The sequence below is a fragment of the Pelophylax lessonae genome, assembly GCF_965119305.1.
Source record: "Pelophylax lessonae genome assembly, chromosome: 10".
NCBI lineage: Eukaryota > Metazoa > Chordata > Amphibia > Anura > Ranidae > Pelophylax > Pelophylax lessonae.
Genome location: NC_138777.1, coordinates 30,218,234 through 30,244,912, shown reverse-complemented (window position 1 = coordinate 30,244,912; position 26,679 = coordinate 30,218,234). Strand labels below are relative to the sequence as shown.

The 26,679-nt window shown below is 39.4% G+C and overlaps 1 protein-coding gene and 1 long non-coding RNA gene across 2 annotated transcripts in view; one reads left to right on the top strand and one right to left on the bottom strand.

Moving 5' to 3' along the window:
* Positions 1-26,679, top strand: part of LOC309564927 — a 1,622,900-nt gene that overhangs the window by 994,182 nt on the left and 602,039 nt on the right. The window lies entirely within an intron of this gene.
* Positions 6,925-8,839, bottom strand: LOC309565501 (E3 SUMO-protein ligase ZBED1-like; the record flags this gene model as incomplete). The annotated part of the gene is made up of 2 exons (XM_082270471.1): positions 6,925-7,597; positions 7,743-8,839. The coding sequence occupies 2 exons, from the start codon at positions 8,837-8,839 to the stop codon at positions 6,925-6,927; spliced, it is 1,770 nt and encodes a 589-aa protein (XP_082126597.1).

Genomic DNA, 26,679 nt, shown 5'->3' with positions numbered 1-26,679 from the left:
AATACATGGGTATGCTCCCCCCAAAAATTTTTTGCCTGTTTATTATGTATTCGGTCTGACCAGACTATCGAGGTTGAGCAACCCTCCCCACCCCCCCACACACACCTGTACTCAATCAGTGTCCACCATCAAGTGGATATAGGAGGAGTCCCCTGTAGTGCATTTGCACATCCTTCCCAGCAAGGAGTATTGTCTCCAAGGGTTAGGCTGGATTCATCTCTTTTTCATGGATAGTGTAGGACCCACTGATAATGGGGTACTTTGACGCAGTAGTGGGCTTGAGCACGATATGGCCATATGGTGGGACCAAACCCCCATTTTTATTTATGGATTGTCTTCAGATTTGGTAGTTATTTCTTTTGCATTTGCGCGCTATTCTTTTTTAATAGTAAAGGTATAGTAGAGTAGAGTAGAGTAAAGGTAGAGTAGAGTAGAGTAGAGTAAAGGTAGAGTAGAGTAAAGTACAGTAGAGTAGAGTAAAGGTAGAGTAGAGTAGAGTAGAGTAGAGTAGAGTAGAGTAGAGTAGAGTAGAGTAGAGTAGAGTAGAGTCGAGTAGAGTAGAGTAAAGGTAGAGTAGAGTAGAGTAAAGGTAGAGTAGAGTAGAGTAGAGTAGAGTAGAGTAGAGTAGAGTAGAGTAGAGTAGAGTAGAGTAGAAAGGCTTTGATTGAGAGTATTGCTGTCTCTCCATTGCAGAGATTTCTCTAATATCTTGTCCCCATGATGGGTGTCACACAGAAAAGGAAGTAAGTTTATATCTCTCCGGTGGGGGCAAGGACTGCAGTACAAACCTACCTACAAAATTATTTCCCTTCTATGCTCTATCCAAAGCTTAAAACCTAATTCCGGGGGAATTTTTCTAATGTCTCAAGGTGGGGAGGGGGTCATCTGGGGGAGGGGAGCCTTGAGTTAGGTCTTAAATATATTTTGCCTGGAGCTGGATTTTAACAGTTAAAAAAAAGCAATTTTTTTAATGTATTTTTTTTTTTTTGAAAGAAGAAAAGATAAAAATATGACACAGTCAAGGGCAACATATAAATCAGCAAAACTCAATATGTAATGTATAATAATAATACATTTTACTTACGCTAAAAGAAATAATGCATAAAAAACAAATATGTTTCGTCCATAACACAATTTAAAAATATTGTAATTTTTATTGAGTTTGTGATTGAACAATACCATGTTTGATGCAGCATCCCGTGTCTTCACCAACATAAATACATCTTTTTGGTACTTTATCTGAAAGGATGTCCTTGTCGTTAGTACAATATGTTCCAAAAATGACTGACCTCCATACATATTATCCTTCAGGCCATAACAAATGGAATATAAAGATGACTTATTGCAAATTCACTATAAATTTGCTGAAAAGTGGCTTTTTTGTTATGTATTTATGAAAGCCTTTTCAAGATAGAATACGTTATCAGCAATTTTTTTTCCCGCTGTGATCACCCAGCAAGGCAAAATAACAGAATATTTTCTCAGCATCTAATCCCTCAGTGAATATTGATGGGCTCTGGCTAATGTACTATCAGTGGTGCACATAAATTGCAGAAGACCTCTGTGAAGACGAAAGCTGGACATATATAAAGAAATTTTTAGTCAATTTTAACCAATTTTCATCCACTAAGAATTCCAAATGTGATTGCAAGTAATCACCTAAGCCAACTATCCATAAATTTGATCAACCAGGAGTCAATGGTGAAGTTGAAATTGGGTAAAAAATTGACAACTTCAATACATACTGTTGAAAGAATGAATGAAAATGGAAAGGGAATATGACAATTTAGTAAAAAATGATTGGGTTTTTCGAACAAGTGTGATTGGGGCAACTCCAATCCCATTTATTATAGGTACAAAAAAAAAAAACATTTTATGTTTTCAATTGCCTTGGAATTTTGACAAAAAAATGGAACTGAAAGTTAAATTTCACTTTCAAATTTCCACTGTTGTATCCAATCTGGAAAAAACAAGCTTTCAATAGTCTTTATACTTTCCATAGACTAATTATTAATGACAATACAACTCAAAAATTGACTCAAACTTTCCCCTATTTATCAACGCACACATTCCTTCTATACATGAATCTCTGCAATATTCCTGGAGAACAATCAATGACACTACGTAGAACAGGAAGGATTGGGAGACAAGGATTTTTTGGCACAACAACTTAATAAAATTAATTTTTTATTTAAATTCATATAAAAACAGGAAAAGAAAGGTGTTTGATATAAAAGATATGACTTGAAAACAAGCCCGAGAATATATACCACTATGTAGCAGTTGTTAGAGTATCAATTCCATACAGAAATACAGAAAATTCATACAAATTCTTATAAGAACAAAAATACTTGACATCAGAGGAATCTTGCCGATGGATTGCAGAGGGAACAATGGCCGTCCAACCAGACCAGCTGATGCTGTATTCAATAAGTTTTATACATATGTTCAATATTGCTCAACATGTTTCACCTTTTTCACAGCTTCATCTGGAGCATTTTAATGGAATACTCTGTATGATTTTATAGAGCGAGACATATGTCTCAACATTACTTGTAAGTAACGGAGAGGATGTTGTGGGTTTATCGAAGCCTCATGAAGTTGGTAAGTAATTAAAAAACCTTGGACATGTAGCAACCAAGGAATTGTAGGTGCCTGGCTGTCATCAAGAGAGCCAGCACTGATATAAAGCTCTGGCTATGAGTTCCCAATGTAGACCCATAGAGTAGAAGCTTTCACGAGCTTCAGAAAAGTATCCACGAATGTCCTCCCCGGATGGGGAGCCGCCACCATGAATAACACTACGTACCTTTAGAGGATACTTACATTTTTATCCCCATTCCTATACTGTATATCGTCTTGTCTCTCCTATCTAATGGGACTTAGTCCCTCCTCTTTCTGTTTAAATTGTCATCACCAAATGTTTACCTTTTACAAACGTTTGGGCATGTCCCAAGATCAAGTCATTCTGGACTGCAGTAGTGTGGTATAATAAATTATACTTAGAACTCTATTTACACCTAACACCTGAGTAATGATTACAGTGCAGTCCCCATTATATTACAGGGCCCCTTTACATTACAGTGCCCCCCTTCACAGTGCTGTCCTCTTTATATCACAGTGCCCCTTTACATTACAGTGCCCCTAGCAATCATAGTCAACCTCACACTGCCCCTTGCAGTCATGTACTCCTCCCCCCTTTTCTCTCTAATCACAGTGCCCCCTTTTACTCTCTGCCTCCCCTGCACAATCCTACCTTTGGCAGGGCAGAGGCAGCATTCAGCCTGTGTGTCCTCAACAGGGTCTCCCATCCCACCGACGATGTCATCCTATCAGCAGGGCAGGGGCAGGAGGAGCTGCAGATCTGGATCTTATTAACATTCAAGTGATTACCGGCATGTTAATATGAAAAAGCCACCGCTCTCTGTGCAGATCTCCAGCTCCTCCAGTCCCCTGCTCTTCTGATAGGATGGCATAGTTGGCAGGGAGGGAGAGCCGAGAGAGGAGACACAGTCATGGCCACAAAGCAGGAGGTGAGTGGTGACCGTGGTCAGTGGTAGCCCTGTCCTGACCGCAGTCACTGCTTACCTCTCCTCTGTGTGGCCTGGTCATCAACAGACCATGCACCAGTCCCAGATTGGGGACTCCTGAAGTTGTCAGCTCTTTTTAGGACATGCGGTGAGGAGTGCCCTATGGCCAGTCCGGGCCTGCCTTTATATACATAAAAATAAATATCTGACATTGGGTCAAGTTATTATTATTTAAATAATAGTAATAATAACAGCTATGTGCACACTGAGTTTGCATCTGATGTTCACTTATGAATTTACATTGGATGCATCTTTTCACGGACTAGTTGCATAGTTAGTTCTTGAAGATGGAGCTCCAGGGCCCTTTAGCATCTGTTTGACTTATAATTAGCCATATACCTGCATCAGCATCTTTAGTCGGGGTCAGTTTGAAGTCAAGTACTGCCCTCCTTTTCACCTCCTTATTACTTGTCTCCTTACCGCCAAGAGGTCGCAAAACAGCTTCTTCTCTAACAGTCATCAACAAATTTAAATAACAAGAAAAGTCTTTATGGTTCAATAATTCAGCATTTCCCAGAGTAAAAAAAAAAGTATTCAGTATGCGGTAACTTTGCAGTAACAGATTTGTGAATGTTTGAAAAAAAAGGCAAAATAAAAATGTCTGCCGTTTATAATAAGTAAAACTACATTTTTGTTTAATCAGCAGCCAACTATCACTTTTTAAAACCATACAGTGAACTCATCGGTGACCATCCTGGTTAAAGTGTATGTCTGTGAAATAAAAAAGAATATTGAGTACATCCATGCCAGCCTTTCTCAGTCTTTTCAACACAGAGGAACCCTTGAAATACATTTCTGGTCTCGGGGAACCCCTGCTAAAAATGAAAAATCTACAACTCATGACACATTAGTGTGACAGTCAGTGGGAAGAATGCTCCTTACTCTTGTCATCATTGGGAAGAATTACCCCCCTTACAGAGAGCTAAAAGGAACAATGGTGTCATTGGAAACTTATCTGAGAGGCAGAAATTGCCCTTTTCTCAAGGAACCCCTAGCAACCTCAGGAGGAAACCTAGAGTTCCAAGAAACCCTGGTTGAGAAACCCTGCTCTATGCAATACATGTACCCATGTTAGGTTCTAGGGGCAGCTGGTGCTCCATGGGCCGGGGGGGCGGCAGACAAACTACACCATACCCCCCGGACAACACCAGCCCCGCACGCCATACTCCCCCCCCCCCCTGCATGGCTCCTCCTTCCGCCAATCGGGAAATGGGTCTCAGGACCCACTTCTTGATTGGGCAGGAGGAGGATCCATGTGGCAATAGTGAATATTCGTTCGCTATTGTCACACAACTGGGTGGGCTCAGGGCGCAGCACTGCACCCTGAGCCAACCCTTTTTTGAAGCCTATTAGAGACTCTGGCTCTAATCACGTGCTTCAAAAAAAAACCCAGTTGGAATCCATGCGTCCGGCACCCTGCATGTAGATTAGGGGGCCGGACTCATGGATGGGGGGCAGCACCCCTGCGCCTCCAATGGATGGACCGCCACTGCATGAAGGTAAAAAAACCTATCTGGATGCAGCGCCCCCCCCCAACCCCCCTAGTACTTACCTGAGCTCATTCTTCCTCCAGCACTGTGCAAGGGAGCCTCTGCAATCACAGCCAGTGAGCCAATAAGGAGATAGGAGGGGTAGGGCTGAGCAACGCGCTATGCGTGAATGGTCACACAGAGCAGGGGCTTGGGAGCAAGCAAGCTGCTTTCTATGGGGGCACTTGGCAGGAGGGAGGGGCCAAGAGTGCCGGCGGGGGGACCTGAAAAGACAAGGATTGGGGCTGCTCTGTGCAAAACCACTGCACAGAGCAGGTAAGTATGAAATGTTTGTTATTTTTTATTATTTTCACTTTAATTTGACTAATAATGACTTTAATTTCAGTTTCAGTCTCTGATCACAAAACACCTACCCGGAGCTTCTCAAACTGAGTCTTTGACAGTCCTGTGTCATTTATATCTTCGGAACCTAAACTCACACAGTGAAAGGGCTTCATACTGTCACAATTGATATAATACAGTGCATTGTCACTCTAGGACAGGAAGCGAAAAACAAAAGAGAACCCCCCTAAGGGAACGGGACTTTAAAGGCCAAAATCAACACCACCAATATAAAAAATATAATTTTTAATATGACACATTAACCTCCCTGGCGGTATTCCTGAGTCTGGCTCAGGGTGGAATTTCAGTGCCATTAGCAGTAACCCCAAGCCACACTCGGGGTACTGCCAGGGAGAAGTCGCTGGATCCTGGAAGAGGTTACTTACCTTGTCCCCAGGATCCCGCGAGTGTACGGTGGCCGGATCTTCCGCCTGATGCTGTGTGCCCCGGCTTCTGTTCCCTGCGAGTGTCGCGTTACAGGGGAGTGGAACCGGAGGCAATTTCAAAAAGTAAAACACACACACACACACTGATATATTGTAATCCCACACTCGGGGTACTGCCAGGGAGAAGTCGCTGGATCCTGGAAGAGGTTACTTACCTTGTCCCCAGGATCCCGCGAGTGTACGGTGGCCGGATCTTCCGCCTGATGCTGTGTGCCCCGGCTTCTGTTCCCTGCGAGTGTCGCGTTACAGGGGAGTGGAACCGGCGGCAATTTCAAAAAATGAAAAACACACAAACACACTGATATATTGTAATCCTAATGGATCACATTACTAAATAAAGCAAATTGACCGTAGTTTGCCTCCCAGTGCCCTTGCCTGCAGTTTTACTGTACTTTGTATATATATATATATATATATATATATATATATATACATATATACATACTGTATACATATATATTAGGGCTGTCAATCGATTAAAATATTTAATCGCGATTAATCGCATGATTGTCATGAGTTAACTCGCGATTAATCGCACATTTGTATCAGTTCTAAATGTACCTTAAATTAATACTTTTCAAGTTTTGAATACATTAATCAACATGGGAGTGGACAAATAGACGCTTTATGCAAATGCATGTTTATTATTAGTGAAACCATACTTAACATAGGATGAAGACTGGACATCTATCAAAGGGACCATAGTATCAAAAGTCATATGTTTATCAAAGAACTTGTTCATGTCTATTATACACATGAAAAAACAACAACATAGAAATAAACGGTTCCCATTACTTCTCTTTCTTTACTCAATTTACTTACACAAACCTATTTACATTTTTGCACGATAGGGCAGCTCACTTCTTGTAAACATGCTAACCTAAATGTACATTTATTATTACTGAAATCACCCTAAACAGAGCATAAAAGAACATTGACATGTTTTACAAAGAACGTGTTCATGTCTATCAAACAGGTGGGAAAAAGAATATAAAAAACCCACAGGTTCCTCACAGATTATTTCTCTTTCTTTGCACTGAGCCAGTTGCTCAAACAGACGAGCCTGTTTACATTTTCAGATGACAGGGCAGCTCGCTTTTTCTGAACAACATGTCCTGAGAGTGAAAACAATCTTTCACAAGGTACGGATGTGGCAGGTGTTGATAAGTATATGCGTGCAAGGTAGGCCATCTCACTGTGTGCCCCTTCATGATTGGACCACCACTGCAGGGGACAGTCCTCTATGGCAATAGAGGGCTCTGCCTTGTAGCGCTCCACACATTTCTCAATACAGTCCTCTTCATCATCATCAGATGAAGATTCTGGCACAGACATGAGACATGTTATCTTCTTAGGTGGTTCAGTTGTCAGTGTCACTGGTTTATCTGGCTGTGCAAGCCCCTCCCTCTTGAGCAAGGCACAGACTGAACTCCACACCTCAGCTCTGTCAGCCCTGCTCAGACATTTGAGGTCCTTAAACCTAGGGTCCAGTGCTGATGCAACCCTCAGCCATGTGGTGTTGGTTTTTTCCTTCCGTTTGTCCATGTCAGTTGTGAAAGTTTCCTTAAACTTAATCATGTAGGCTGGGTCATCTTCTGAGACCTCCATCACACGTGATAGATGACACAACGCGGGCAGCACAACTGAGCAAGAAACAAATTTCTCTCCTCCTAAAAGTTCACTCACATACCTGGAATAATAGAGAAAAGCACTTTAGTTAGACATAATGAATCTCTCACTCACTTTCAATCTCTCACTCTTAACACACGCACGCGCACACACACACACACACACACACACACACAAATATAATAATAAGAGTATCAATAAATTACCTGCAGTGTTCCAGCACAGTCTCCAACCTCTTCAGTTTATCAAATTCAGCTGCAGTTGGCATGTTGATGTTGCCTGCATGTAGGCCCAGTGCATCTCTCAATGGTTCTTGATTTCTCTCAACACGCTTTATCATTTCTAGGGTGCTGTTCCACCTAGTAGACACCTCCTGTACGAGTGACTCTTTCTTTTGAAGATGTTTGACTTGCTGCTGTTCAAGCTCGGCTGCGTTAGCAGGGCTATGCTTGAAATGACCCACTAACTTCCTGCATTTTGCCAAGGCGCCATCAAACGGGCTGTTTTGGAGAGAAACTGTGATGGCTCGGTGGAGGCTGTGTGCAATGCAAGGCATATGCTCGAACGGGAGCTGCCTGGCCGCTGCAATCATGTTGCGTGCACTATCAGTGGTCACTATTTTAATTTTGAGTTCAATGTTCCACTGTCTGGCTACTTGAAGAAAGTGCTCAGCGCAAACGTCAGCATAGTGTCTATCTTCTGTCTTCATAACGGTCAAAGCGTGAGACTGAAGTTTCCAGTGCGCGTCAAAATAATGTGCTGTGACGCCTAGGTAGCTATGGTTACTGAGGGAAGTCCAATAATCTCCGGTGAGCGCAACCGTGTTTGTCTGTCTCAATGCCTCCTGAACTTTAGCTTTCTCCTCTTCATATAAGTTGTGAATCTTGGTTGTAATGGTGGCTCTTGAAGGTAGTTCGTATGTAGAATCGTTAGATGCGATGCGAATAATTTCAAGTAGACCCTCGTCCTCGACCACATTAACTGGTCTACATGCTGTAGCCACCCATTTAGCTATAGTTGAGGTGAGTCTATTAGTTGTGGACTTATCCATCGATCTCCGCTGCAAACTTTGATCCATTGTGGTCTGCCTTTGACGAGGGGGAGGGGGGCTCTCCGTGTCAGTTGTATGCTTCGCCATCAAGTGATATTTTAAACTCGACGTGCTGCGGTGATAACTTAATTCACATCGACAATAACTGCAGATAACTTTTGTCTTGTCGACAGAACCATCAGACCTCGTTTTGTATATAAATTTTCCGTTCAGAAGACCCCTTTCTTTTTCCATTTCTGTTTGCTGCTGCATCTCTATCTCTCCAACTACGGGCTAGGCCACGGGTCAATATATATGAACTTCATGAAGTGTTTCTTTCTGTATAGACCACAGAAGAAAGAGGGTCAATTTAGTCAGCAGTAATGTTTGAGGCTATTAGTGTGTAACATAGACAGTTTATTGATAAATTAAATATATTGGGGTTTAGTAACACCCGTGCAAGATAAGGTTGTTAGTGAATACAATCAGTGCATTAATAGGAAACAAGACAGACATAACATAAAGTGACAGATAACCGGCCGGCATATATTAAATTACTTCAAGTGATATACATATATTAATCACAACATGCTTTAATAGCCGTAAATGTTCTTGAAGGGGCTCCTTTTGGGCAATCGGTCGTCGATTTTAATTGGTGACTGTGTATGGGCAGTTGTTCTTATTGAGTTGCTCCGAGGAAATCGTTTAGGGGTGGTTTTATCTAAGTATTGAAAGCAGGGCTGTAAGAACTACCGCTCAAGATTTCCTTGGTTGGGACAGCAGAATATGGCTGTATTGTCGTTATTATATAAACGTCGGTTCAGTACCGCATATAAGTGGAAACAGTGCTCCGATGGCTAAAAGCCATTTCTTCACCCCTGTGTGGTGAATGCTTTATGTACCTTTCTGCCGATCTGTAGGTCAGTGCGTCTGCTTCCGCTGTCCTTTACCGCTGTTGCTCTCGTGCTGTCATCAGTCTCCGCTCTTCCTCGTGGTTCCTGGCGTCCGATGCTTGCTTGGAGCGATGAGGGGGTGTGCCGCCAGGCTAACTTGCGTAGCTTCGTCTGGACGTCGTAGGCCACGGGTCAAACAGGTGATGCGCGCTGCATTAATCGCGCGTTAAAAAAATTATCGCCGTTAAAATGAATCTGAGTTAATGCGTTATTAACGCGCTAATTTTGACAGCACTAATATATATATATGTATATATATATATATATATATATATATATATATATATATATATACATGTATATGTATATATATATATATATATATATATATATATACATGTATATATATATATATATATATATATATATATATATATATATATATATACATGTATATGTATATGTATATATATATATATATATATATATATATATATATATATACATATATATATTATATATACATATCTATACATATATATATATATATATATATATATACATGTAATAAATAACTATAAATAAGGTAAAAGTATATATATATATATATATATATATATATATATATATATATATATATATATATATAAATATATATATATATATATATATATATATACTTTTACCTTATTTATAGTTATTTATTATATTATAATTTATGATTTTGTGTTTCAAACTTTATCACATCTGAAACGTCTACTAGAGTCTTGTTTGGTAAGGTTTAAGTCAGTAATTACTAAGAATTGTAGGCCTACACTACATAACACCAAATTTCCATGCAAAAAATTATACCGCTGTTGGTAAAAAATTCCTGACATAATCATACCTCCAGGGAGGTTAAAAGTCACAGTGATACATATACATTGAAAAAATATTAGACAAAAAAGATATTAAAATCATGTCATGATCACACACAAGGATGATGAGGCATTGGTTTCCAGTAGACACCCTACATGTTACGGGAAATACCCTTCGTCAGGGGTGTGAATATGGGAACTCATATGCATGTATAGTTTTTCATGGGTAGATTTGCCGACCATGTCAAGGTGGAGTATGGATCCAAGAGGAAGATAGGTGGAAAAACAGACCAGGATAGAACATCTAAAGTAAGTGTAGAGAGTTGGTCCAAAAGTGTTTCCAACACAGGTCCCTGTATGAGACGCCCGTCTGTATGTTTATATTTCTTGGATGGATCAGATAACAATCTACTGACAAGTGTCTAAATATAGTCCTTTGGGAAGCCAGCATGAAGAAAACGGTGGTAAATCACGACTTAGTGGCAATCCAAGCCTGCAGACCAGGGTTCTGATAGCTTGTGGACATAAATGAACCAAACATCCATCTGGGTCAGGAGGAGCAGGAAGTGTGTAACTAGAAACAGGATCACCAGGGGAAAAATAAGGAAACAATTTGAAAAAGAAAAAACAAGTTCAGCAACCAAATTTAAGGACTGCTAACATGCAATAAATTACATTTTTATCTTTGGGTGTAACTATTAAAAAAAATAAAGAGCACAACTATCTATTTCACATAGCTAACAGGTTATTCTAACCAGTTTTACATTCCTAAGCTGATTGTCTCATAAGACATCCAGAAATTGGTCATTTATTTTGATCTCTATGACATCATACCAAAAATGTCAAGGAGTTCTTTCGGAACATCTTAAAGAATTCTAAGGCTTCTGGTCTAGAACACAACAAATCATTTCCTGTCTTTCAATGGTAATTTTCACTTGAATGAAATGTAATTTAACAGATGAGGAATGGCATGTTACACTAGAGCAGTATGTGCAGCGTGCTATTTGCATTATTGCCTGGCTTAGATTTCTGAATGTCGTCTACATGCTGTAACGACATGTGTAAATGAATGGGACCGGTTGTTACGTCCATTACAGGAAAGAAACAGAGCAGCAGCATTTCCTTCCATGGAGTTTATTTGACTTTTTTTTTTTTATCTAGAGACATTTGAAACAGCTGCTCTATGTACTAATAAACAGAGTGAATTAAAAGCTCCCGGGTCTGTTCTTTTTCATATAGAAAGGCACAATGACCATTTACTGTCAAATAAATTAGGCAAGCAGATTGTAATTCAAATAAATAGCTTTCTGCAAAATGCTTGCATGAAAGGACATGTTGGCAACTTGCTGTATGATTGTATATCCTACAGTAAAAAAAAGAAAAGGAATAAGGGAAGGAAGGAAAGGAAAAGTTGAAAAAAACGAAAAACAAGGAAAAAGGGAGAGGAATAATGGGAAGGAAGGAAAGGAAAAGTAAAAAATAATTAAATGAAAAAAGAAGTAAAAATGGAAATAGGGGAAGAGAGTAAAAAAGGGAAGGACGGAAATGAAAGGTAGGAGAGGAAGAAAGGAAAGGGAAGGGAAGGGAAGAGAAAAGGAAGGGAAAGGAAAGGTAAGAGAGGAAGAAAGGAAAGGAAATGAAAGGAAAGGTAAGAGAGGAAGAAAGGAAAGGAAAGGAAAGAAAAGAAAAGGAAAGAAAAGAAAAGAAAAGAAAAGAAAAGAAAAGAAAAGAAAAGGAAAGGAAAGGAAAGGAAAGAAAAGAAAAGAAAAGAAAAGAAAAGAAAAGAAAAGAAAAGAAAAGAAAAGAAAAGAAAAGAAAAGAAAAGGAAAGGAAAGGAAAGGAAAGGAAAGGAAAGGAAAGGAAAGGAAAGGAAAGGAAAGGAAAGGAAAAGGTAAAAGGAAAGGAAGCGTAAAAGGAAAGGAAAGAAAAGGAAAGGAAAGCGAAGGGAAAGAAAAGGGAAAGGGAGGGGAAGGAAAGGGAAGGGAAAGGTAAGAGAGGAAGAAATGAAAAGGAAGAGAAGGGGAGGGAAGGGAAGGGAAGGGAAAGGAAAGGTAAGAGAGGAAGAAATGAAAAGGAAGGAAAGGAAAGGAAAGAGAAGGCAAAGGAAAGGGAAGGGAAAGGAAAGGTAAGAGAGGAAGAAATGAAAGGGGAGGAAAGGAAATGAAAGGAAAGGACCTTAATATAAGGTTTCTGGAAGGAGGTGGCTTACTGGATCAAACACATCACAAATTCCAGCATTGATTATGACGCACCTACATATCTTTTATGTATAAACAGGATATCCTTCAGGAAAAACAAAAACTCGCTTGTGAGGCATCTTCTGAATGCAGCTAAAGCCGTGGTACCTATTCATTGGAATTCTAACCATACACCTACCATCCCTTATTGGTTAGAAAAGGTCTCCCTGATCTATGACATGGAAGAGACAATTGCAATTAGATCTGAAAGAAATTACAAACTTCATAACGTTTGACATCCCTGGCAGGTTTTTGTCCTTTCGCAAGATTAAAAAGCTTTGAGATCTCTATGAACCAACCCCTATACTCTTCGGTAGTAATGATACCCTGATCTACCAAAATGCATAGTAAAAGTACTTTTTTACTAAATTATTTGAACACATATGCCCTGCACACTTCCCCTTTCCTCACATTTCCCTTACTGCCCCCTCTTCTCCCCCCCCCTTTTTTTTATTTTTTTTATTTTTCCCTTCTCTTCCTTTCATTCTCGCTCTCTCTCATCTGTATCTTCTTTCTGATTGTTTAAAGGACCACCCACTTTCTGGGGGTCCGGTGGCCATGTTCTAGCCCATGCTCGGTTTTCTTACATGTTTATTATAATCTCTTTGTTTTATCATGCAATTATTATTGGTTTTATGCTGACAATTTAACTGTTCTACTTAACATTATTTGTCTATACTGTATTTGCTCACTATATTGAATACTGAATAACTATATACGTAATGTTTTATGACTATGTTACATGATCTGTAAGTGCTACCTGTTATACTATGTAATCTGTTATAACTTGTAACTTTATTCATCTAATAAAGCTCTTTATTGAGAAAAGGAAAGGAACTGAAAGGAAAGGAAAGGGAAGGGAAAGGAAAGGAAAGGAAAGGAAAGGAAAGGAAAGGAAAGGAAAGGAAAGGAAAGGAAAGGAAAGGAAAGGAAAGGAAAGGAAAGGAAAGGAAAGGAAAGGAAAGGAAAGGAAAGGAAAGGAAAGGAAAGGAAAGGAAAGGAAAGGAAAGGAAAGGAAAGGAAAGGAAAGGAAAGGGAAAGGAAAGGAAATAATTTTTTTAGTACTTTTAAAACCAAGGTACCGCAAAAGTTAACCTTCCTAGCGGTATTCCCCAGCGTGACTCCGGGTTAGATTTTAGAGCCAAAAGCGGTAACCCCGAGCCACACTCGGGGTACCGCTAGGAAGATTGCTGGATCCTGGTAGAGGTTTTACTTACCTTTTCTCCGGGATCCAGCGAAGAATGCGGGCGGTATGCGGCGGCGGAGCTTCCTCCCGATCGTCTGCAAGTCCCGGCTTCCGTCTCCGGCAACGTGACGTCCGCCGGGGGGTGGAACCGGCGGCAAATTCAAATGTAAAACACACCAAACACACTGATACCATTCAAAATAAAAAAAAAAATCACATTACATTGCCCCCCAGTGCCCTTTCCTGCAGTTTTACTGTACTTTTTATGTAAATATATGTATATATATATATATATATATATATATATATATACAGTATATATTTACATATATATATATGTATATATATATATATATATATATATATATATATATATATATATATATAATATATATATACATACATATATACATATATATATATATATATATATATATATATATATATATATATATATATGTATACATAATATATGTATACATACATATATATATATATATATATATATATATATATATATAAAATATATAATAAATGTATACAGTTGGTTTGGGCTGCTCATTCACAAGAATTACATGCAAAATAATGGTACCGCTTTCAGCACCTAAAATCCAAAAGAATCATACCGCCAGGGAGGTTAAGGTTAATTTTTCTATCTTCAATTCAGAGGGCAAGACATGACTACTGAGGATAGTCTCAAGCTAAATTTCTTAGTAACTGCCATTGTAAAAACATGGTGTCCTCCTGGAGGAGAAGATGATGACATTGTCACCCTCAAGCTTAACATTAGCCTACCTGCCCATAACATATCAAAATATATATAATATTAGATATATTTTAACTGTAATTATTGTTACTGTTATACTCTCTTTTCAATAGATGTGTGCTGTGTAAAACACAGAAGTCAAACATTAAAAAATAAAAGTAAAACAATCATCGGGGTAGGCTGTAATTTACAAGACACAGCAATGAAAAAACGATTTGTTATCCAAATTACCAATATGGTCACTCAGTGATGCTTACATTTGTTATATTATTCTATATTAAATTTGGCAGATTTGTATACATCATATTAGAAAATGAATCATTTATTTCTCTTCTTTATTAAAAAGTTTAGATATGCGTATCTATTATACACTATCTATTATCCAGCCACCACAGGAGTTCAAAGGCCCATCTGTCAATACAAGTGACTCTCCGACAGATAACAGGATAGTGCTGCCAATGAATGTCTTTATTTGAAAATAATACAAGACCTTCATGCCAAAAAGTCACAAACTCCGCTGGATGTAAATTGCTATATTTACTAAACTGAAAAGGCAAAAAAAAAAACAAACAAACATATTTTACAACATCTAGAAGACCCCACGCCTGATTGTTGAGTATTATATCCATGATAGCAATTAAGGTGCGACGTTGAACAGTTCACCTCTGTAATATTTGTTCCCGGGGACATATTATTTACAGCAACAACTGTAGACAAGCATTATGTGCTTGGATGCTTGGATTCCTGACTCTTTTTATTTTAATCACACTTCAGCTAAATTAAATTCAAAGAAAAAGGAATAAGAAGGAAAACCCTCTAATACCAATATAGGACTTTACCGACTGTGTAATTAAATGTAAAGGTAAAACAATTAAATAGATTTAAAAAAAAAAAAAAAAAACAAGCTTTCTTACATATACATAATAAAAGAGCTGATACGTTGCAGTGACTATACATATTATCCTTTTAAAAGATCCAGCCATAATAAAACAACAATACAATGTTGAGCAGCTAGAAATAGTTGATGTTCATTGTGACGGTGTTCACTGTAACTGGGAGTGAGGGACAGATACTTGGATACTTTGGATGGCTTCAGATGGGACAGTAATATTTGTTAGAAATATCTCTCAGGAAATGTATGAAGATGAATGGTTTGACTTTTCAGATTGCTAGAATATTGCAGGAGTGTCTCATAGACCCTTGCTAGATAGTGAGATGGGTGGGGTTTGTTATTGGTAAGTACCTGTATTCCATTGTTCTATTGTTTCTTTCTGTCATAAACTTATTATGGGATGTATATGTGTATGTGGATTGGCTGCTAAGGGTCAGGGGGGGATTGTCCCACAGTGTATATCTCTTTGTGCATGTGTTTGAAATTGAGTTTGACTTCACCCTCAATCTAGAGTCCTGTCTCTTATTGGGGGAATCTGCTACAAGGGATTGCTATGCTCTTCATACTCCCTTGAATAATCACTAAGCTCTTGTAAGAGCTTGTTCCTGATGCACTCTCTGGGGAAAGAGAGCTTCACCCACTGGAACCTGGAGCCTTGTCGTAGGTCCAGGGTGGGTAGGAGACGGCAAGACCCCAACCAAGCTGCGGCGGTTTGTGGGATCTGAGGTGGTTATGGTGTCTGGTGGAGTGCTTGGAGCCCTCGGAAAGCTCTAGGAGCATCTGTCAACGGAGGTACCCAGTTATGGTGCTGGTTGATCCATTACATTCATAGTCTCAAGCAGTTTATTTCAACGCGTCTAGCAGACCATATCTGCTTCTTCAGGAAAACCCTGCAAACATCATCTACAAATATTGTCAGATTTACATGTTTTCTGCAGTCCAAAGGGGAAACCCAAATCCGTAGGCCAACCAGCCCCTAACTGAGTCAGCAGGTGGGGGCCAAACAGGCACTGGACCACCCAAGGGAGAAGCAGATGCTCTGAACAAGCCAGCTGCGACAACTAATCTGGCATAAGGCAGGCTTCAATTGGCAGCTGCCACACCGATATGACGTCACAGTGGCACTCTTATTCTATGACACAGACTGGAGGGGCGTGACACAGCCTGTGACTGGCAGAAATCTGCTCACACCATGTTATTGCCAAAAAAATAATAAAGATTTGATTTTAAATATATATCTGTATGACAATTTAAAACTGTTTATTGATATTAATTATTTATTTTTACTCTGTATTCCAAAGGCTTTTTTTTACTTTGAACATGTGACCAGTAGCAGAGGAGTAGAAACTCCTCCTGCTTATGTTTCCCTGCAGATAAGCTGGGAAAGAGTTGGGCCATGTGACAGCTGTATATTGATAAGGAAAAAGGTACTAACATTTTTTTTTTTTTTTTTTATAAAATAATTACATTGCCACCATCCACTTTCAGAAATATAATAGGCAAATTAAATTAAAGAGTGTGTGTTTGCGCTCACTTTAAGTTCAAAACTACAGCATCCCCCACTTACCGGTCGCTATTATTTTGTTTTTCATTATTATATAGGATTTATATAGCGCCAACAGTTTACACAGCGCTTTACAACCTGAGGGTAGACAGTACAAATACAATACACTTTAATACAGTAGGAATCAGAGAGCCCTGCTCATTAGAGCTTACAATCTAAGAGGGAGGGTCAAGAGATACAAGAAGTAATAACTGTGTGGGATGGGCTGATGGAGAAAATAAAAGTACAGTTGTTAGGTGGATGCAAGATAGGTTTCTCTGAAGAGATGTGTTTTTAGGGATCGTCTGAAAGTAGACAAAGTAGGAGATAGTCGGACAGATTGTGGGAAGAGCATTCCAGAGGATGGGAGAGGCTCGGTAGAAGTCCTGGAGGCGAGCATGGGAAGTGGTTATAAGGGAGCTAGTAGAGAGCAGGAGGTCCTGGGAGGACTGAAGAGAACGAGTTGGTCGCTATAATTATTATGACCATCGACTTTGGCAGATCTACCTATGACTCATGTCAGACAATTATTAACTTTTCTGGATCTTTGGCTTTTGTAGACGATCACTGACTATGGCAGATCTACCTTTGGCTCATGTAAGAGGATTGCTGACTAAGACAGGTCTACCTTGTCTCATGGCAGATTATCACTAACATTGGCGGATCTACCTTTGCCTCGTGTACATGTTCTATATAGGAATTGGAAAAACATGGACTTTTTAGACACAATTTATAAAATCAAAAGAGTTTATTCAAAACACAACTAAATACACATCATATTCTAAAACCATATAAAAGTTAGACTAGTTTAATTGAGTAATCCGACAGAACCAAATGCTGACATTTAACAAGGGCCAGCTGTCAGACCAGAGCCCTGTGGTAGTAGCCAGCACAATGGAGGTTGGTCAGCATCAATGATAGATGCTCAGCATGTTTCACGATACTTCTCTTCTTCAGGAGCTTATTTTATAATTATAGGTGGATAATAAGAACAACAATAAATACATCTTACAATACGTTCAAATGATTCCTTTAATAATAGATAATCCAGAGGTAGAGAAGCTGTGCTTGAGGTCCAAAAGTGGAACACTGACATGCAAAGAGGCCAAGGGCAGATGTGGAGGCGCACACAGTACTAGCATCATAGTATAGTAAAGTGTCCCTCATTACATAAGAGAATATAAAGAAACAAAAGGGAAAGCGAGGCACACCATCTTAAGAAACATTAAAGGGTAGGTTATGAACTAACCACATACCTTGAACATCTCTGTTGGTAGTAAATAGTGTTGGGCATGGGTAGTCCTTCCTCATAATGGCAACAATGCATGTGGAATAGCTCAATCAGGTAAATTTATGTGGCAGAAGTATTATGCCATCTATAAAAGGTAAACAGTGTAAAATTTATACTGCTTACAAAGGGTATAGCACAAAGGGCATACATCAGTCCATTATGGCTATGCTGGCCCTTTAATTGTCATAGCTATTGATAAAAAAAGTGCTTACCTCAAATTATGTAATTATATAAGGGGCAGCCAGGGTTGGAGTGTTGATTAGATTGTATAACTGTAGACAGTCAAGGTAAACCAATTTTCAGATATCACAGTATCAAACCTTGTATCAGAAGTGGAACAATTGTATAAAAATACAGTCCCATGAGGCTTTCCCAGGATGTAAAGATCTGCAATGTGAAGAGCCATCAAATAACAAAAGGACCATCTATGCAGCAAGACTAACACTGAGAATAAATAAACTAGAACTAACCAAAACAGAGCTAGACAGAGTTCTCCACATACCAAAGTCGCCAAGGAATGCCACATGCCCGCCCTACACATGTAGATCATAGGTGGTGTCTAATGCTAACAAAGGCCCACAACTGTGCCTTATATGTGCGCCCCGATCAGGGTGCCCATGGCAATGGTGTCTCCCGACCCAGCCGGTCTGAAGTGCGCGTGCCCGACATACACTGCGTGCGTGTGCAAACGATCATAGTGATCGCTGGCCCATAGAGCCAGTGAGGACAGACAGCACACTCAATTGGAGGCATAACCAGGGTGCACCGCCCCCTGGTGTATCCTTCACATGCCACAACCATCATCCACAGTCCTAAGAAGAAGGGCTGGGGATAGAATAGGTTGCAGCTTTCCGGCCGCACATATGCCCAAAAGGCCTAGCAAGCACGGCTCCACAGGGATATTGGACCTCCAACAGAGCCGTATAAATAAAACAACATACAAAAAAAAAAAAAATGAATTAAAGGATTTTATGCATAAATCAGTAAGCCAATATAACTAATAATTGTGTTTAGTGATGCTGGGTAGGCGGGTGAGTGGTGGCGCTGCCTTGACTGTACAAGTTGATTTGCAAAACATATACTAGATAACAATAAATAAGTTCTTACGGTATGTACTGCAATACACTGTGAAAGAGATGCAATGTGCAAAAAATGCAGTATATAAACAATACAAATGTGCAAGAGTTATGTGCAAAAATACAATATAAAGGTGACTATAGTGCTACTATGCACAAAATACCATACATGTGCAGTATAAGTGCACTTAAGTGTAATTGCCAAAAATCAATGAGAAAATTAATATATAGTGAACAAAACCCACTCTGTGGGGAGTGATATTAAAAGTTCATGATATACAGTAGCCTGAATTCATTCATGAAAAGTGCTAAGTGGCTGCTGGATAATCAAAGTGCCATGCAGTTCATTATGGTGCTGCCGTGCAATTGTGATGTAATTCGCTTAAACTTATGACTGGATCCCTGTGATCTTATCCATGGCCCCTTCTGGTAATGCACTCACCAGATCTCGGGCCCCTTACAGGGGGAATCAGCCTTTATTGGGAAAGTGTTTCTGCTCCCGCAGACAGGTAATAGTAAGCCTCTTTGGATCCTTCTGAATCCCCGCTATTTGACTCCACTTCTTCATATTCCTCCTTATAGTGGTAATAGTCCCTCAATGGTAAAGAAGATCCTCCATAGTGTAGTATGAATAAAACATTTTTATTGAAAAAAGGTAGACACTTAAATTTAAGTAAAATAAATTCCTCCTCTCTCTGTATCAGGAAATCCGTGTCCGCCGATGCATTCCACTGACAAACCGGAAGTGATGGTATGCACTACGCATTTCGTCACACTGCCGTCACCTGGAGACAGATGACATCAGTGTGTTTTTATTCGCTCTATCCTCAAGGTTTCTTTTTGGAGTATTCACTTATCCCAGTCACCCCTTTTGGGGTCCTGGGAAATAACTTCCAATCCAAAAAGGTTACTAAAGTTGTAATAAATCTGTGGAAAAGGTCCACATGTCTACTTACAGGGGTAAGCATTTTTACGTTCGCTGAGTAATAAATGTGGTCATTCGTAAAAGGCCCCACCTTTGCAGAGCAAATGCCCACCACTATTTACTACCAATAGAGATGTTTAGGGTATGTGGTTGGTTCTATAACCTACCCGTTAATGCTTCTTAAGGTGGTGTCCTCGCTTTCCCTTTTCTTTCTTTATATTTTATTTTTATAATTTGCACCTCCCACGTATGGCCTTGGCCTTTTTGCATGTCAGTGTTCCACTTTTGGACCTCGAGCACCGCTTCTCTTCGTATGTGGTTGGTTCATAACCTACCCTTTAATGTTTCTTAAGATGGTGTGCCTCGCTTTCCCTTTTCTTTATTTATATTCTCTTATGTAATGAGGGACACTTTACTATACTATGATGCTAGTACTGTGTGCGCCTCCACATCTGCCCTTGGCCTCTTTGCATGTCAGTGTTTCACTTTTGGACCTCGAGCACCGCTTCTCTACCTCTGGATTATCTAGCATTAAAGGAATCGTTTGAATGTATTGTAAAATGTATTTATTGTTGTTCTTTTTATCCACCTAGAATTATCGAATGAACTCCTGAAGAAGCGAAGTATTGCAAAAAATGTTGAGCCTCTATCATTGATGCTGACCAACCTCCATTGTACTGGCCACTACCACAGGGCTCTGTTCTGCCAGCTGGCCCTGGATAAGTGTCAGCATTTGGTTTGGTCAGATACTCAATTACACTAGACTTATACTAGGCCTTTTGTGCCTAAAAAGTCCATGTTTTTACAATTTCTATATATTCCAGTCAATAGGATGTGGCACTTGATACCACCTACTATGTACCCACAGTACCACCCTGTGTTAATGTAAGTTCTATTTAATATATCGTGTAGATGTTCACTGACTTTAGCAGATCTACCTTTGGCTCATGTAGATGTTCACTGACTTAGGTGGATCGATATTTTCACATATGTCAGGCAATCACTTATTTTGTCAGATCTACCTTTGGCTCGTGTCAAACGATCACTGAATTTGGTGGATCTACGTTTGGCTCATGTAGACAATCATTGACTATGGCAGATCTACCTTTGGCTCATGTAAGAGGATTGCTGACTAAGGTAGGTCTACCTTGTCTCACGGCAGATGATCACTGACTTTGAGGTATCTATCTTTGGCTCATGTAGATGTTCATTGACTTTGATAGATCTACCTTTATCTCATGTAGCTGTTTACCGACTTAGATGGATCTACCTTTCACCTATGTCAGGCAATCATTTTCTTTGGTGGTTCTACCTTTGGATCATGTCAGACGGTCACTGACTTTGGTGGATCGATCCTTGGCTCATGTAGACAATCACTGACTATGGCAGGTTTACCTTTGGCTCATGTAAGAGGATTGATGACTAAGGTAGGTCTACCTTATCTCATGGCAGATGATTACTGACTTTGGTGGATCTACCGTTGGCTCATGTAGATGTTCACTAACTTTGGTAGATCTACTTTTGCCTCATGTAGATGTTTACTGATTTAGGTAGATCTACCTTTCACCTATGTCAGGCGATCACTTACTTTGACAAATCTACCTTTGGATAATGTCAGACGATCACTGACTTTGGCTGATCTACCTTTGGTTCATGTAGACAATTACTGGCTATGGCAGTAAGAGGATGTAAGAGGATTTCTGACTAAGGTAGGTCTACCTTATCTTGTGGCAGATGATCACTGACTTTGGCAGATCTACCCTTGGCTTATGTAGATGTTCACTGTCTTAGGTGGATCTACCTTTGACCTGTGTCAGGCAATTACGTTCTTTGGCGGATCTACCTTTGGCTCATGTCAGACGATCACTGAGTTCAGTGGATCTACCTTTGGCTCATGTAGATGTTCACTGTCTTAGGTGGATCTACCTTTGACCTTTGTCAGGCAATCACATTCTTTGGCGGATCTACCTTTGGCTCATGTCAGACAATCACTGACTTTGGTGGATCTACCTTTGGCTCATGTAGATGTTCGCATTCTTTGGCATATCTACCTTTGACCTATGTCAGGCAATCACAATCTGTGGTGGATCTACCTTTGGCTCATGTCAGAGGATCACTGACTTTGGTGGATCTACCTTTTGCTCATGTAGACAATCACTGACTTAGGCAGTAGGGATGATCGAACTTTTGAAAAGTTCGGTTTGACCAGAACACCTGAACTTCCCGAAAGTTCGGCCCGGATTTCAGAACCCCATTGAAATCAATGGGACCCGAACTTCGGTAATCAAAAAACACCATTTTGAAGCCCTAAAACCCAATAAATGCCCCTAAAAAGTGCCTAGGGTTCTGGGTCATGCCCCAGGGACTATTAATCACACAAAAAAAAGTTCTTAAAAATTGTCATTTTTGATAGAGAGTCAATTATTGAAAAAATTATTGAAAAAAAAAAAATGAGATTTCTTTGGATTTAGTGTCTGGGGGGGTCTAAAAAGTGTACCTGTGAAGTTTCAGCTCTGTAGCATGTCCAGAACCAGAAAAAAAAAGTTTGTTTGTATTAGAATTGCAGTAGAGCAGGATAGTGGCTTCGCTATTTTCACACCCGGCTTTTTGTTGCAGGCATTTATAGGGCTTTTTTGTGGACGTGTTTGGAGGCAGGCATGACATCTGAACTTCTGTGTATACACATATATAGGTGTGAAAGTAGCAAAACCCTATGCCTGCGCTATTAAAATAATTAGCAGGCATAGGGCTACGCTCCTATCACACCTATATGTGTGTATGTGTATAAATACATATAAGTGTGTGTGTATATATACCCCTATACAGAAGTTCAGATGTCATGCCTGCCTCCAAAGACTCTCAAAAAATGCCAAAAAAAATGCTGCTACAAAAAAGGCCAGGTGTGTTGTTGCAGGCATTTTTTTGGGGTATTTTTTGGGGCGTCTTTGGAGGCAGGCATAACATCTGAACTTCTGTATAGGGGTATATATACACACACACTTATATGTATTTATACACATACACACATATAGGTGTGATAGGAGCGAAGTCCTATGCCTGCTAATTATTTCATTAGCTCAGGCATAGGGTTCTGCTACTTTCACACCTATATATTTGTATGTGTATATATACATACATGTGTGTGTGTGTGTGTATATACCCCTACACAGAAGTTCAGATGTCATGCCTGCCTCCAAACACGTCCACAAAAAAGCCCAATAAAACGCCTGCTACAAAAATGGCCAGGTGTGAAAGTAGCGAAGCCACTATCCTGTTCTACTGCAATTCTAATAGAAACAATCTTTTTTCTATGGTGGTCACCGTGAAATAGAAGGGTTTTGTCACCCTGCCATAGCAGTCAGAGTCAGTTAACCCTACACTACACTACAGTCACCCTGACACTTAACACTTTCCCTACAGAAACTATATTTTTGAATCTAACTATAGTGGAAAATAGTACCCTAACTACACTAGATATCCCTTTCCTCACACTGATAATTGCTAAATGACACTTTGAAGCAGGAGTAACAGAACTGCTTCCACTCTCTTCCACGTCCCTGTATTACAATGCTAGAGATTTGGCGGGGCTATGTTATATACTGGGGGCGTATTCACTACCGATTGGCCTCTGGACCCCCTAGTCACTCCAATTACATTCCTAGCATCCTCCTGCCCCCTCAATTGGCTTTTACTGATGGTTCTGGTCCAATCACGGGCTTTTAAAGCCCAGTTCCTGTCCCGATTGCATTTTGGTCGGTTCTGGTTGCCGAACTCCAAACTTTTTCAGCAAAAAGTTCGAAATTCGGCCGAATTTCGAACAGCCAATGTTCGGGTTGAACCGATGGTCGACCCAAACCGTTTGATCATCCCTATTAGGCAGATCTACCTTTGGCTCATTTCAGATAATCTAGACAGGTTAGAATAGTGGAGCATGAAAAAAATGAACCCCTAAGTATCATAAATAGTGTCATGGGACATTGAAGACTAAAGCTTACATGGTTCATTATCTTTATTAGTTAGCTTTCCTAAAGAAGTTGAAGCCACAAAGAAACAACTGTTGTTACAGAAGTATTTGTTCCCTTCAAAATAATTGCTTATTTTGCCTGTTAGTCTCTTAATTCCACATAACGGACACTGCTTACATTTATTCTGCTATTTCTTCTTATAGGTTTTGTCTGATTTGATGATTACTCAGCAATTAACAGACTAACCAATGGCAGCTGTTAAAGATGAAAAGTCTCTCCATTTGCCAGGGTTCAGAATTAAAGCCATTAATTGATGCTGCCTAACCCAAGGTCACTACTTTATAAAGTAAGAGTCAATTGCCTTTGGCAGTGGAGCTAGAATCAGGATGAACTTGTTTTTGTATGGGGCAGATACAGCAGAGTTATTCGTCTCCCAAAAGGGTACAAATTACATTGCAGATTGTGGACATTATCGCTTCGTAGCTGCACAAAATAGAGTTACTGCAATTAGAAGATCTCTATGGAAAAGATACAAATTCTTTTAGTACAGGAGGCAATGTATTTTAAAAGAGAGCTCTGGACAGGATAAAACATTACTTTACATAATACAGTTCTATGTTGTAGGTTGTGGACTAGAATTTAATGTAATTAATGTATCTTTTTTTTTTATATTGATCTTTTCTAAACATTACTAACTGAGCCAATGTTCACAAATCCCATGAGGCTGCTTAGATACACTCCAGTAAGAGTTGAAAATGAAGTCTTGAAATGCATATGGAAATGTAATAAAGAAGACAGTTGCTAAGCTCCGTCCCTGTCCATGCAGTATGCAACTGTTGTTGCCAGAGGATTATGGTAGCATTAAAGTAAATCTTTAATGGTTTTGGGATGATTTTATTTATTTAAACTTTAAAACTGATGCATTTTTTTTTTAATTTTTCTACCATTTATATAAAATATTTACTTTACCATTTTTCAATACATGGTGAATCCATGACACCTGGTTTTCCGGAGCATTATCAATTTTCTTAAAAAAAGAGCACAGCAGTACCTGTTTTCTCTCAGACTATTTCTCTTTAAAGTGTTACTAAACTTACAACAGTAAAATCAGTCTGTATATGCAGTAAACCATGCTTATTAAACTCACTGTGCACCTCAAGGGGTTAATCCTCCGCATTGTGTAAAAAGGCTGTTTGATCCTGTCTTCACTGATCCTCCCCTTCTTCCAGTCTCCAAACCATTGACTGGGGGGAACTCTGTACATGCTCAGTTTGGTATGTATTGCTAGAGAGTTTTTTTTTTGGGAAGGTTCATGTGATCAGCACAGGACCAATCAACACGGTCCAGACAGAGGGTCAGGGGTCCTGCAGCCTCATAGGACAATCGAGGGAGGATGAAAACTCCTCCTACAAGCTTGAACCAGACCCTGATAGAAGTCACAAGACACTTTTTTGCGCTGCGGTTTTTAAAAAAAAATATATATTTTTTGGGACAAAATACACTTTAATTTAATTTAATGTAATTTTAAACAAACCAAAACACAATATATACCCCAATTTTGTTTTGCAAAATATGAAAGATTATGTTACGCTGAGTAAATAGATACCTAACATGTCAAACTTTAAAACTGCACACACTCATGGAATGGTGCCAAACTACAGAACTTAAAAACCTCCATAGGCAACGGTTTAAAAATGGCTCACACAGGTGAAGTGAGCGTCTTTTTAAGCTGTGTACAGCCCTATGGTTGAGGTCAGCCACGCCCCTGACCTTTGATCTCTAAGACCACACCTCCTGACCTTTGACCTTTACCCTAAGTCCACACCCACTTCTGCGTCTGAACTGTCAATAGGGCAACCCTAACCCTATGCACCTAACCCTACCCCAAACTGCATGTGAGCACGTGTGGATGGGGGCGCTTTAAGATTTTAATTTGTTTTATTATTTATTTTATTTCCATTTTTTTTACACTTTACCTTTATTTAATTTTTTTCCCTTTTATGGCTATATGGGTGCACCCCTCCCACCGCTTCCCAGGGTTTTATCTGTAAGTTCAGCATCTGAGGGAAAAGAAAATACTGGGGTATCTATCTGCAGCCATAACCCCAGTATTTAACATAAAACAAATGACGTATTTTCCCAGTCAGGCAGACGGAAAGTGGTTCTACCGTCATGTCTTAACATTACTAAAACTAAGTTCAGCCACCAATACAGCTTGACAGCTCCCAGGTAGAAGTAGAGGTCCTAGAAAATAAACTAAACTGTTTTTTTTTTTTTTTTTTTACGTTTTTAAATAAATGTTTAGTGACCTTTTTCATATTTTTCTGAGAATATTATTTTAAAATATTATTATGTAGACTAAGACATTTTAGAGAGGGAAAATAAGTACCTGACAGCTTTATTATCTGTATGCCAGAAATATAGAGACCCATGTCAAGAAAGCGAGTCTGAACCTTATACAAAATGGTCAATCTATATATAC